At 40.9% G+C, this 14,805-nt stretch overlaps 1 protein-coding gene across 1 annotated transcript in view; it reads left to right on the top strand.

Annotated features, from left to right (window-relative positions):
* Positions 1 to 14,805, top strand: part of KDM4C (lysine demethylase 4C) — a 324,567-nt gene that overhangs the window by 200,758 nt on the left and 109,004 nt on the right. The window contains exons 10-12 of the mRNA XM_044272540.1: positions 3,433 to 3,662; positions 5,590 to 5,951; positions 7,935 to 8,055. Coding sequence (XP_044128475.1) covers positions 3,433 to 3,662; positions 5,590 to 5,951; positions 7,935 to 8,055 — 713 coding nt within the window. The remainder of the gene's footprint in view (positions 1 to 3,432; positions 3,663 to 5,589; positions 5,952 to 7,934; positions 8,056 to 14,805) is intronic.

Genomic DNA, 14,805 nt, shown 5'->3' with positions numbered 1-14,805 from the left:
TGATATCACCAGCTCCAGCATGGGATGGGATTTATTTTCCAATGGAGATCAACTTGGATAGCAACTGCACTGGTTTTAGGGGGTTCCCCAGGACAATCTGGCCCTTCTAATCAGTTTGTCAAATCTCTTACTCTCCCTGGTTGAGATGCTGCTACCCCAGCAGGCCACTCCGAAGAAGATGGCTGATGCCACCACAGAGTTGAAAAAAGCTCTAAGAAGTGCTCTCTGCACTCAAAAAGCTCTCAGCCTCCTAAGCAGATAAAGCCTGCTTTCACCCTTTCTGTATAGTGCGTCCATGTTATCTTCCCAGTCCAGCTTATTATTGAGGAGTACACCCAGGTACTGATAAGTGGTGAGTATCTCATTGTTCATCTCCTGGATGTCCACTGGTTTAGGAGGATGTCTGTGTTTGGGAAAGTCCACAACCATCTCCTCAGTCTTGCTGGTATTGATCCTAAGGTGGTTCTGCTGGCACCAATCCACCAATTCCCGGATCAGTTCTCTGTATTCCATGTCATCCTCGTCTGTGATGAGGCCTACTATTGCTGTGTCATCAGAGAAATTCTGCAAGTAGTAGCTAAATGAATAGCAGCTTGTTATGATGCAGTAGACAGAGGTTAGCATGGGCACCCTGACCAGTCTTTGACTACACAGTTTCATATGTAGCAACCTGTGATGTGTGTGTGTTCTGGAATCTCACTATCTGCAATTTATGCTGCAGTAGCTTTTCTTTGGTGCTTCATATGACACAGTTCTCCCTTAAGACCTACAAACCGGTCACTAGTTTGCTGGATGTCCTTTTTTTTTTTTTACCAGTTGTTACTTGTTAACCACTACATAGCAGGAACATCCCAGAACATCTGCTTTTTGTTGATGCTCTGACAGTACTTTATCTGGCTCTTGTCAAAAATGGTCAGATCCTTATGATTGCCCATTTTTCCTGCAAAAACTGACTACTCATTTGCTGCCTAATATGTCTCAACCCTTGATAGGTGCCATTGTCACAAGATGATCATTGTTAATCACTTCACTGGTCAGTGGTTAATGTTACAAAGCTGATAACTTGTTAATCATTGAACTTTATTGTTAAGGAGTATTGATTCACAAATTTTAGATGACAACTTAAGGTCCTTTTACGCAGACTGATAATCAGGATGATTATAGGGGATAAGCATTTATAGAAAGGCTTGTTCCAGATATTGTCCTGTATAAAAGCTGTCTGCTATCACCGATGAACGATCAATTGACAAGTTGACATAGTTCCGCCTTTTTGCCTGTAAAACTAATTTTCCAGGTTTGATCCTTTGTTGCCTGCCCTGACTGTTGGACAGTTTAACTGATTGCTTGTGTGCTGCCTGCCCTGACAATGGCTTGTCTGTTAAGGCTCTCATTCATCCATGTCCTGGTATATCAGTAGCAATAAGTCAGACCAACTGGACTTGTATTTTTTTCTTGAAGACATTTCCTAGTCATCCAAGGGGCATCCAAATATCTAGTTAATAAAGCCAATCTGATGACTTTGGAAACGTCTTCAAGAAAAAAGTCTAATTGCTCTTACTTCTTTCTGCAGACTCACCCTTGCTTGTCCCTGACTACAGTTTTGCCTTGGTGCGTTTTGATCACTGTAGGTCAGTAATCGCGGAACGAGAGACTGCTGCAAGGTAACCTCCAGGCTGCTACCTCCTGAATTCGAGACCTGATTGCTGTATAGGGATCAAAGGGTGAAGATCAGGTGGCCACAAGGACAATGTCCTTCGGAGTAGGCCAATCTGGTCAGTGACACAGTGGGTTCACATCTGCTCTTGTTGTAAACCACTTGTTCCGAGAGTCTGGTCTAGGCATAACTTTTGGTACACTAACATTTCTATTGTGACCAACAAACTTCTTAAGACAAAGTCTCCTCAAAATGTTAACCAATATTTTTCAACACTGCTGTGAGGTGCTTCATCTTAATCTTCTGAATTCTGATACACAATTCCATGTCTGCTGGAATAGACGTTTGTTGTTGTATATCAGTATCTTGGAATAACCTAGTGGAGCGATTGGGCATAATATTATAGCAGAGAGGTAGTTAATGAGGAAGGTAGCAAGCAAGGAAGAAGGGACACTGTGGTTGAGCCCTTGTCGTATCGGTAACCTGACGTTTTGACTAAAGGGGCTGAAAGTTTACTAATTAATAGAACCACAAGAGTCTTTGCCTTTCTAGGCTATGGGTGGATTTGTGCAAAAGTGTAGGCTTTTTGTAAATAATACAAGTGCATAATTTTGCTGCTGTCCACAAGCTCTCTTCCATGAGTAAATGGGATTCCATTTATAGTGGTGTGTTTGGGATTATGGTCTACTTCTGTTTTTTGCAGAATTTTGTAAATGTCAAAGATCAAATGACAGTGGTGTGAACCCTTCTTCATAAACCTTTAAGCTTTGTAAGTGAAAACACTCTTTCTTCATTGAGATATAATAGCCAGCATCTGTCATGATATCCTAAGTATTCTGGGAGGTGAAATCAAGACTCTAAATGGATTGTCCCATTACAACTCCACAGGATACGGTATAAGTGTCTGAACGACTGCTGATGATCACTTAAACGGAGGCCTTTGTTTTCCAGTTTGATCAGCAGACACACGTTCACACTGCCGCCCACCTAAACTCTATGGGGCTGCTAAAGATAGCTAAGTGCTGACTCTGCATTTTCCCAGAGTCCCTTAGAGTTCAATGGAGCAGTAGCATGCTTCTCTGTCCACTGCTCCAGTCAAACGGGGTATTACAGGCCCCATGTTCTAGTTGTCAGTGGGTGGGGGGACCCTACAGTTCGGACACCAGCAATATATATAGTCTAAAGATTTTCTGCTGTATATTCACAAACCCAAAAAGAGCAGCACCACCCCTGAAGGCATATTCGCAGTTTGCAAGGTGGTGACCAGACAGAAAGACATTGGACACTGGGCAGAGGAAAGAGAATTATTTGCAGCAATAGTGCTGCATGTTTTTATTGAAGTAAATGGGCCCAAAAAAGGGCCAGGTGTAGAGATTGTGCTCCATAGAACCATTATCTGAACGCATTGGATTTGACATAGGTTCCTTTTAAATTAACTGAGATTTTTGGTCCTTTTCCTTTAATAACATTCTGCTCTGATTGAATAGCACTATAGGTTCTGATCTAATTTTCTTTGTTATATTCATGCTCACCTTTGTCATGGAAAAATCCCAAAGGTTATTTATCCCAACCTTTGAGAACCTGAGGAACTTTGATAGAGGCTTAGCAAGTCTTCGAATCAAACCGTGATCTGTAACATAAATTCTAAACACTATCAGCACACAAAAAAAATTACATTTTTGTGCTATTTTATTAAGGTGAAAGGCGTTTATATTAGAAGCTGTTTTATCTTATCCACGCCAGACATTCTAATCTGACAGCAGTATCTTCCATTACAGCCTTCAGCATACCACATCTCGTTCTAAGAAGCTTAAGACTCAGGAGGACAAGAAAGTATCAGCCATGGTAGAAATCATAGCTACTGAAGCTGCTACAGATGGTTTCAAGGTCAATGAAAAACCCACAGAAAATGCAGTGCTAGTAAACAAAGAAGTGCCTTCAGGGGATGAGAAGAACATTAGAGAAGTGCATCTGGATCACAGTTTATTGAATAATATCCAGGCCCCAGGTGAGATAAGGACTGATTAGGTTTCTTTGATAAGTTGCAGGAAGTTAAAGGTATGGTATTCAACCTTATGTTCTATGTAGTAAAGCTTAAAGTGCAGTAAATTACAGGTTTCACTTGTAAAAGTAGATTATAAGCAGTGTGTATCAAACTATGACACCCCTGAAGATGTATTTCTGTTACTCAGACAAGCAGATATTACGGTTTGCACTCTTTGCTTTTGGAGTATAAAACATACAACAACGTTAAATGTCGTTACTTGATTTCTTATATATCACCAAAAGGTACTTTTATGAATGAAATGGAACCAAAACCATGCTTTCTACATCACATGGTATAGTTATAAAAAATAAATAGACCTTCTGCAGTTTTTACATTAGGCTGTGAAGACCTTATATTATTTTTAAAACCTTTCTAAATCATGTAGGAGAGTAACAGTAACAGCCTAGAAATAAACCCTTCTCTTTTAATAAGTGTACTGATATGGCAGTGTAACCACTTGTACTTTGTGGCTACACACAAAGTGACCAGTTTATTATTGTAGCCTACTTAAAGGGAATCTGTCTCCATGAAAATGCAATGTAAGCTATAGGCAGCATATTATAGAGCAGGAGGAGCTGAGCAGATTGATAAACAGGTTTGTGGGAAAGGATTCAGTTTAACTTGGATTTTATACGTTTAAATTCTTGCTCGTTCTGGGTTCTGAAGTCAAGGAGGTGGTCCTATCAGTGATTGACCGCTATTTCTGTATACACAGTCATAGAGGGAAGGATGTCAATCACTGACAGGATCGTCTCCTTGACTTCAGAGCCCAGAATGAGTAGGAATTCAATTGTATAAAATACAGCAATCCCTCAAGACACAATGGCCTTAAGATGCAACATTTTGATGGTCTTTTTTGGGCCATCGTAAATTGAAACTATCCTCAACATACAATGCCTCAGACTCAGATACAACCAATTGGCATGACCATTTCTCTGCTAAACACCTGAATTGTCCATGTAGTAGCTCCTCTATATAGTACAGTGTGGTACTACATGTCCTGTATAGCCCACTGTCTATGGCAGGAGGAGCTCCTCCTTTGGATGTCAGATGAGGACGGCTCCATTTTATTTTTCTGGTACATTGTGTGCTATACAGGACTCTGAAGAAGCTCATAGCTTCGTCATAGAAATTTTGATTCCTGACTGTTTTATGTAAGGACTTGCCTTATCTATCTTAGTAATCTACTTATTTTTCGTAAAATGTAATTTTCTCTTATCTTGGGATAACATTTTGGGGCTTTGGAACCAGTTACTATAGAGGTATGGACTCAAGTTACAATAGTTGTCACTCGGAACCAATTAATATTGATGATATTGATGGTTTTTGTTCACACATCTCCCCTCTGAATACTCAAATAAAAAGTAATAAAAAAGCCTGACAATAATACAAATGAACACATCAACTCGCGTAGCATTTATGTAAAAAGTTATGGTAAGAGAAAAAAGATTTTTTTTTTTATTTATTGCAAAAGTAGTAAAGTATGCAAATTTGTCATTGTCATAATCATAAAGTTGTCATTTATTTAAAAAACACTGAAATAGTCAAAGGCGAAGGTAGAGGGTAAACAGTAATTCTGCATAACAGTGCAGATCTATTTACTGGTCAGGTCTGGTAGACCAAGAAAGCATGGAGGATTTAATGGAGAACAGCTGGTATACATTCATAGTTGCACAAATCAAACATTTCAGTATAGTTTAAGCACATGAGTCCTTTGGCCGGGGTTAGAATTCTTTTTCTGTTACTTTCTCACTATCCATGAACGACGGTGTTGTTTCTCTCTTCATCTGAGCAGCATCATTAACGATATACTGTATATTCTGATGTGTGTTTAGTCATGACGAAAGCCTAATGAATTGATGATTTATTTATTTTATTTGGAGTTCAGGTGGACTTTCCCTTCTTTTGGATCAAGGCACAAAACCAGAAGAAATAGACAACTGTGACCTCAGTTTGGCCGCCTCAGGGCTGGCAGAGTTGTGTGGTTCTCTTGCCCAGCCTGCTCCAGTTAAAGTAGAAGACAGCACAGATATCCAGGAAGAAAATGAACAGAAATCATTCATTCAGCCACAAGTGTATAATTTTTCCGAGGCTGAGGTGTTTGAGAAAGAAGAGACTAGCAGCTTTTCAAGTGGTGGTGATGATGATGATGCCAGTGACCTTGAGGTTGCGGATTGTGGCCTAGAACCTGGTGAAGTTCCCATTTTGATGAATGATGGGCAGCAGGACTCTGAGCAAAGCAATTTGTGTGTAAGCACTGATCATTTTATTGTATTTATTTGTGCTCAGTACTATTGAGCAGCTGTTAGCAGAGCTTTAGCAGTAAAAGCTCTGGGCTCATTAATGTTTCAGGGATGGTATTATACTTGCTTTACTTTACTGAATCGGACAGAGCATTAATCATTATAAACCAAGATGGATTTGATTGTACAGCCTTGACAAGCCTGTCTGCTGTACTTGTAAAATTAACAACTATCAGCATAAATCATTGGGCTACAGTGATAATCATGTATGACGGGTTACCTGTCATGTGTATAGAGGTGCCATGTACATCATGCCTCCTCTTCCGATGTGCTAGTTATAAATCAGACCTACGATTTGTGCATCACTTATATCATCATTCAAGTGGCTGTGATCTGCAGAGTTTTTCTTAAATTATATCCTGTAAAAGTCATGATTTCACATATTGGTCTCGGTTTTGACCACCTTGTCTTTGCACTACCACAATACTCTTTGCTTTATGGAAATCAGCCCCAGTCAGGGACATTGTGGTCTAACGTTCTAGTGTATGTGGGGAAAGCTACACCCAGAAGATAAATATTACACTTCCATTGCTGGACGCAGTGTTTTCTTATGTTTCTGTAGGAACAGTGGTAAAACATATCGGGGTGTGAGTTAATATTGGTAGACTGTAAGAAGCAAGTGCAGATTTTTTTATTCTGACCAAAATGGCTGCTAATTTGTTAAGATCCTAAGGCTTGAAACGTGTTTAGTTCCTTGAGCCAAAGCTAGAAGTGGATCTTATTTCCCATCTCTTTTGAATCCATTTCGGACTTTGGCATCAGAACTGTCTTGGAAACTGCCACACAAGTTACTTAATATACAAGCAGTCTCTAATCTTTGTGGTTACTTATCGGCGCTGCAGATCCACCAAGCGACGTAGGTAAAGTTCGCTTCACAGTCAAAGTTCCAATAAATGTTGATCGCGCTGCCTATGAGTGTAGGGTTCCAATCCCAGATTCTTATTCCAAATGCGCAGTTGTTTCACCTTGTAGCCAAACAATCGGTTACCAGAGGCTGGTGCACCTGCACCCTAGTGAGAAGTTATAACACAAATAGTGATGTTCCACCAGGTAGTTCTGCAATTAGCAGGTTTTAGTCTACTTACAAAAGGACATCAAATTTCAGCCTTAACATCAATATGTTTTCATCAAAAGTCCACCCGACCCGGGTTTCGCCAGTCCAGCTTCGTCAGGGGCAGTATTTATTAGACCAAGATCTCTTCCATGGACCGCCCATTAATACAAAACTTTTTCCTTTTTTATTTGGATACTCATCAGAACTCAAACAATAATGAATAAACAAAATTTCCTGAAGCCCACAAGGGCTAGCTGTATTCTGACGCAAAATTTAAATTATTTCTCGGCTACTCAGCGTATACTTCACACATATAACTAATAACCCTCTCCTTTCCATTCATAAGAAAGTCACATGGTGACACTCCGATCACATGGTTCCCTAGAGCTAATCATTTATTGGAACTTTGCCACACAAGTTGCATGTGTGATTTCATCCATTTAGATCACATATGTCAAACATGCGGGCTTCCAGCTGTTGCAAAACTACAACTCCCAGCATGCCCTGGTAGATGTAGGCTGTCCAGGCGTGATAGCAACAGCTGGAGAGCCACAGGTTTGACATCCCATTTAGATTTTGAACGTCAGAAAATGTGGTATTATCCATTCTAGCAGACATATGCCTGTCCTTGATTTTTTTATATATATTTTTTGCTTGGGCAAGCAGTGCTGTTGTGTGAAAAGCTGTGCAGTACATTAAAATCAAAAGCCCCAAGGTTGATTGAAAGCACAGCATAGCGAAAAGATTAATAATTTTCCTAAGCCGTTAATGAATTGCACAAATGCTGTATTTTGCACTTTTTGGAGATCCTTTTATATCCTAAAAATCGTGGTAAAATGTCTTCTTCAGTTCAATAACGCTTTTTTTTTTATCTAGGGTTGGTCAGAAAGCAATGGGAAAAGACAACAAAGAGCAAAAAGTTGGAGACTTCCTCTTGGCAAGCCTCCGTCTAGATCGCTGATGACAGTGGTTAAACAGCAGGCAACTAGTGATGAAGGTATTGATTTTGTTTGTCATATAAAATAGTACATTAAAGGGGTTTTCCCAAAAATATTGTACATTTTTCAAAACAGCACCTGGATCATGTAATAAAAAATGTAGTATAGGCACAGAGTATGAATAAAATGTATCTGCTGTTTGTTCTTTTCCTTATTTCTCTGTCCACCTCAGTGACATTGCTGAGGTGGTCGCACATGCTCAGTTCCATCCTTCAGCTTCCACCAACTAAATCTACTGTTAGAAGCTATGACAGTTACAGGGAGAGAGTTGCAGGATAGACCCCCTGAGAAAGGACACACCCCTTGAGCTGCCAGCCCTGAAATAAATCTAGCAGAGCAATGAATGGTGAGGGGGAGCTCTGGATCCATGTGAGCTACAGGGCTGGTTCTTAATTAGAAATAGATTACCATGTACTACATGATGTCTGTTTTTTTTTTATTATTCACCTTAATCATTGGACAACCCCTCTAATAATGTACTCAAGTGCAGCCTATGTTTTTTTCTGCGAGTGCACAAATATAACCGATCCTATGAGCATACATTTTACATCTCAGATTCTGAGACCATAATGCTCCCAAGAAAGACTTTTCCTGTGGATTCGGATGCATATTCTGTGCAGCGAATCAATGTACAATGTATCCCGACCCCCTTAACTTACATTTCTGCATAGATTTCATAAAACAAATATATATATATTTTTGGCGCAGAAATGATTGGCTTTTGCCTTTATTAGGCGGAAAACCCAAGTGTTTTCCCCATTGAATGACAATGGGGCTAATACTTGTGGAAATCCCTTTAGAATGTGTAAATTGCAAACCCCACAAATCCAAGGATCAGACTCAGATTATTATGATAGAAAGTGCCCGTCTGATTTTAATCCATTGTATGAACATACCATATGATGCTCATGAAGAGCTCTAAAGTAGAGTTTCAAGGAACTCCACAGTACTTCTGGAGATGTGTGGATTGTGACCATCAGACGTGAGACATGCCGGGCAGCTGTTCTCTTCTCTCAACGTTTCCAGGTGTTTGTCTATGTGCTGATGTGTAAATGACTCAGAAATCCATACTATATTTATATGGATATATTTATAGGGGTTACTCCATGAATAATGTAAAAAAAAAATGAAATTCATTGGTCATATAGTGCATGACATAATCTACCAAAGCTAGAACCAGCCCTGTACCTCACATGGATCCAGAGATCTCCACACTCATTGCTCTGCTAGATTTATATCAAGCTGGCAGCTCAGGGGCGTGCATTTTCTCAGGGGGTGTCTTCTTTCTACTGCAGCTGGTGGTAGTTGAAGGTTGGAACTGAGCATGTTCTTCCATCTCCGAGAGAAGGATTGAGAAATTGGGGAAAGAGCAAACAGCTGGTGGTGACCCCCTGTTGACAGCTGGGCTTTGATGGAAAAGTTGTTACTGTACATTGTTGTATCACATGGTTTTGCTAGAGGATGTGGTGAATAGCATATCGGGTTATTTCTCTATACCAGAAACAGATTTATTCCTAGGTATGGCTGCACGATGGAGGGGAATAGAAAAAGTTACTGTCTGTATAAGTAAGGCTACTTTCACACTTTCTGTCATGGATCAGCAAAAACGCTTCAGTCACTGATAATACAACCGTCTGCGTCTGTTATGAACAGACCCGGTTGTATTATCTTTAACATAGCCAAGACGGATCCGTCATGAACTCCATTTAAAGTCTCAAGTCTATTGTGTCTGAGAAAACGGATCCGTCCCCATTGACTTGCATTGTGGGTCATGTTTTGTCCGCATCCCATGACGGAAAGAAAACCGCAGCTTGTTGCGGTTTGCTCTCTGATATGGAAACGCAACCAAACTGAATGCATTTTGGAGCACTCCGTTCTGTGCAGTTCTATTTTGTCCCCATTGACAATGAATGGGGATAAATTGGAAGCGTTTCCTCCGGTATTGAGACCCTATGACGGATCTCAATACCAGAAAATAGAAATGCAGGTGTGAAAGTAGCCTAAGTCACGATTAGGAGAAGAAATTTAGCTTTTCATCACTTTGCCATGTAGTAAGCCACATACAACAAGTCATTTGAATACATTGTACCATGTTTTATTGATTTCCATTCATGTTGTGCCTAAAAGGTTTTCTGATATGTTTTTTTTCCCCAAGTATACCTGGATAAGGTTTTCAGTTAGCATCTTTAGCCTTCACTAATATGCCTAAATAAGCGTTTGTGCAGAAGCCTTTAGGTACTTATGACACAAATCGGTTGATTGTAATTACAGTGCAGAAACATAAAATCCTGTTTAGAATCTTCTTGCTCATAAAAAAGAATAAATACCGTAAATAAAATCATACAACCATACTCACAAAGCATTGAATACCATGTACCACTCAGCACTTACATAGATTACAGGAAGAGCACTGTGTTATAAAACTGGCCTTGGTGGTCAGCAAGGAGACCTCCCGTACATATCCTTATCCTATCCCTTATCCATGGTGTGCTTTACTTTAGGCTAATTCCAGTATTGAGATCCAGCAGAGGATCCCAATACTGGAATTAAATGGATCGGTTTTGATTTTGCACATCAGGATGCATCCTTTCCGGTAGGATGGAGTTGTGTGAAATCAAAACGGGGAAAAAAACGGATGCGTCACTAAATATGTTGAAAGTCATTGACTTATATTGTTTTCAGTGCCAGATCAGTTTTCATTTTCCATTTTTATGACCGGACACAAAACCAGAGCTTGCAGACGTTTTGTGTCCGGTCACAAAACAGAATGCTAACAGAACAGAAGACATCCTGAATTGATCTCGTTCCATTCAGAATGCATGAGGACTAAACAGAAACATTTTTTTCCGGTATTGAGATCCCCTGCCGTATCTAAATACTGGACAACAACAATGCAAGTGTGAAAGTAGCCTTGCTTCTACGTGCTACTTCTGGATTATGGGAGGTGACAGCTATGCTCTTCAGTAAAGCTGGTGTGGTCACCTTTCACTGGGAGGCATGTTGGTAGGTAGCTTCCCACACTCATTTGGTTGCTGCTTGGCAAGTACAGCAATTGCAGCTATGTTTCATCGTGGGTTTTGATGAACTCCCTAATGAATAATGATGAAGTCTAGATAGAGCTTTGGTTAAAATTTAAAATGTACAATTTTTGACTGCTTGCTCCTACATGTCACTTCACAACTAACTGGCACAGAAGTGTGTGCAGTGTACTTGACCACTCTCCTTTCTTCTGACATACCTCTGTGTCCTCGCTATGTGTTTAGACACCAGGCTGTGTCTAATGATGCTGCATCTGAGTGGGAAGTTCCATGGGACGCTTCTGCAGCATCAGAGAGATTTGCCAAATCTTCTGCAAGTCCCAAGAGATCTCCCTTTTTCTCAGTACACTCTCTCTTGGGTCTTCTGAGAGAGTTGACACGTATGCCTTACGATACATGCCAGGTCTTCCTAGAAAGCAGCAAAATTATTCAGTATGTGTTTGGGGTGTTATAGGGAATGTATTATCTATATTTGTTCTGACTAAATTTAGATAGTAGTACATATACAGTCAGGTCCATAAATATTGGGACATCGACACAATTCTAACATTTTTGGCTCTATACACCACCACAATGGATTTGAAATTAAACACACTAGATGTGCTTTAACTGCAGACTGTCAGCTTTAATTTGAGTCCAAGACTTGGACTTAACATGTAGGGGCCCTGATGAATCTTGGACTCCAGGTAGGCTGTTGCATACCGGATGACCTCAAGATCTGGTGAGTGCGATTCCACTACAATTTTTTATTATTAGCTTTAATTTGAGGGTATTTACATCCAAATCAGGTGAACGGTGTAGGAATTACAACAGTTTGCATTTGTGCCTCCCACTTGTTAAGAAACCAAAAGTAATGGGACAATTGGCTTCTCAGCTGTTCCATGGCCAGGTGTGTGTTATTCCCTCATTATCCCAATTACAATGAGCAGATAAAAGGTCCAGAGTTCATTTCAAGTGTGCTATTTGCATTTGGAACCTGTTGCTGTCAACTCTCAAGATGAGATCCAAAGAGCTGTCACCATCAGTGAAGCAAGCCATCATTAGGCTGAGAAAACAAAACAAACCCATAAGTGTCACGGCCACGGTTATGGCCGTGACTCCTTGGGAGCTGCATACAGTTGCCCGCGGTTTAGGTTGTTGTTTCAACCGCAGCTTGAGGCATGATGTTGTTTGCCTCAAGTGCGGTTGCCGCGGACAACAGGTATGTGTGCGGTTCCCTTGGAGTTTGTGTGCGTGTATGTATGCACTATTGTTTGTCTGTGTACACTCTGTGTATTGTGTGGTGTGCACTGACACATTTCCTGCACTGTGGTTGCCCGTGGCAACGTTTGGTGATGTGTACATGTGGTGGCAGTGTCCCGGCCTTTGGGCTGACTCCTAGGACACGGTTGCCACCCATGTCGTTGCCAGCGGCAACAGCCACAGTGTGTTCTAGTGTTGGACACTTTCTCTTTATGTTGGCGTTTCCCTTCCCTGGTGCTGGAAGGGTTAACTCCCTTCCCAGTGTGTGTGTCACTGGGTGTGTCTGACCGTTGGGTGTGGCCTCTTAGGCCTCCATCTTCTTGTAAGGGCCACCCTTCCGGTCATAAGTTCTATTACCGTGATGTGTTGTTGATGTCCTATGTCTTTGCTTTTTAGTGCGGCTATGGATGTCCTGGTTCCTGAGTGTTCGTATCTGTGTGCTGTTTCTCTTATGTTGTGTGGACAGCGTTTTCTGAGCACGGGTTCCAGTCAGCAAGGCTGTGACAGGTTTGTGTGGAACTGTTTGGTTCACCTGTCTTATCCATAGTCCTGTTTATGTTCCCCATCTTCATGCTGCTTGGCTAGTGAGACTCCTGCTCCTCCGTGCTTAGGAGGAGTGGGTTGTCTTACTCTGTTCTCTAGTTCAGGGCCGACTTGAGGGCTTGTAGGGACTATAAGGTTCCAGCTTATGAGCCCTCCTACCACCAAGGTCGGCTCATACAGACAGGAGACAGGGTCAGCGTTAGGGACGCAATAGGAGGTGACCTGCTCCCTAATTCTGTGGTCCTGGCTGAGTAGCGACTGGACTTCCTCCTTCACCGCACGGCTGAGGATTTCCCCCATCCTCAGCTGTGACAATAAGAGAGATAGCAAAAACATTAGGCGTGGCCAAAACAACTGTTTGGAACATTCTTAAAAAGAAGGAACGCACCGGTGAGCTCAGCAACACCAAATGACACGGAAGACCACGGAAAACAACTGTGGTGGATGACCGAAGAATTATTTTCCTGGTGAAGAAAACACCCTTCACAACAGTTGGCCAGATCAAGAACACTCTCCAGGAGGTAGGTGTATGTGTGTCAAAGTCAAGAATCAAGAGAAGACTTCACTACTAAATGAGATAGACAAGGTGGCAAATCATAATGAGCAGGTTATTATGGGGGACTTCAACTACCCAGATATAGACTGGGAAACTGAAACTTGTATATCTCATAAAGGAAACCGGTTCTTGGGAGAGGTAATTGTCTTTGGTTATTGCCAACTGGTTCAGGACCCGACTAGAGAGACGGCCATACTGGACTTAGTATTAACCAATAGACTTGACAGAACAACAGACGTGCAGGTTGGGGGACACCTGGGAAATAGTGACCATAAAGTAATCTTCCAATTATCATTCAAAAGAGCGTTTCTACAGGGAGGAACAAAAATACCAAACTTCAAAAAAGCTAAATTTAGCCAACTAAGAGAGGCCATAGGCCTAACTAAATGGGATAAAGTCCTCACAAATAAAAAATACAGCCACAAAATGGGATATCTTTAAAAGCATCCTAAAATCTCATTGTGAGAGGTACATACCGTATGGAAATAAAAGGTTAAGGAACAAAAAGAAACAAATGTGGATAAACAGAACTGTAAAGAAAGCAATAAATGACAAAAAGAAAGTATATAAAACACTAAAACAGGAGGGTAGCACGGAAGTACTGAAAAACTATAAGGAAAAAAATAGAACATGTAAAAAACAAATAAAAGCAGCCAAACTAGAGACCGAGAGATTAATTGCCAAAGAGAGTAAAACTAACCCTAAAATGTTCTTCAATTATATAAATGTTAAAAAGTATAAATCTGAAGGTGTCAGCCCTTTAAAGAGTAATGAGGGGGGAGTCGCAGAGAGCGACTAGGAGAAAGCAAAGCTGTTAAATATTTTTTTCTCCAATGTATTCACTGAGGAAAATAAACTGTCAGATGAAATGCTGAATGTTGAAATAAATGCCCCATTAAAAGTGTCCTGTCTGACCCAGGAAGAAGTACAACAGCGACTTAAAAAGATTAAAATAGACAAATCGCCAGGACCGGATGACATACACCCCCGTATCCTAAGGGAATTAAGTAATGTCATAGCCAGACCCTTATTTCTGATATTTGCAGATTCTATACTGACAGGGAATGTCCCACAGGATTGGCTCATGGCAAATGTGGTGCCAATATTCAAAAAGGGTCCAAAAACAGAGCCTGGAAACTATAGGCCGGTAAGTTTAACATCTGTTGTGGGTAAACTGTTTGAAGGTTTTCTAAAGGGATGCTATGTTGGAGCATCTTAACGGAAATAAGCAAATAACGCCATATCAGCATGGCTTCGTGAGGGATCGGTCATGTCAAACTAGCTTAATCAGTTTCTATGAGGAGGTAAGTTCTAGACTTGACAGCGGCGAATCAATGGATGTCGTGTATCTGGACTTCTCCAAAGCATTT

Source organism: Bufo gargarizans, chromosome 1 (assembly GCF_014858855.1).
Source record: "Bufo gargarizans isolate SCDJY-AF-19 chromosome 1, ASM1485885v1, whole genome shotgun sequence".
Taxonomy (NCBI): domain Eukaryota; kingdom Metazoa; phylum Chordata; class Amphibia; order Anura; family Bufonidae; genus Bufo; species Bufo gargarizans.
The sequence above is the reverse complement of the archived record's forward strand: the minus strand, read 5'-3'. Positions and strand labels throughout refer to the sequence as shown.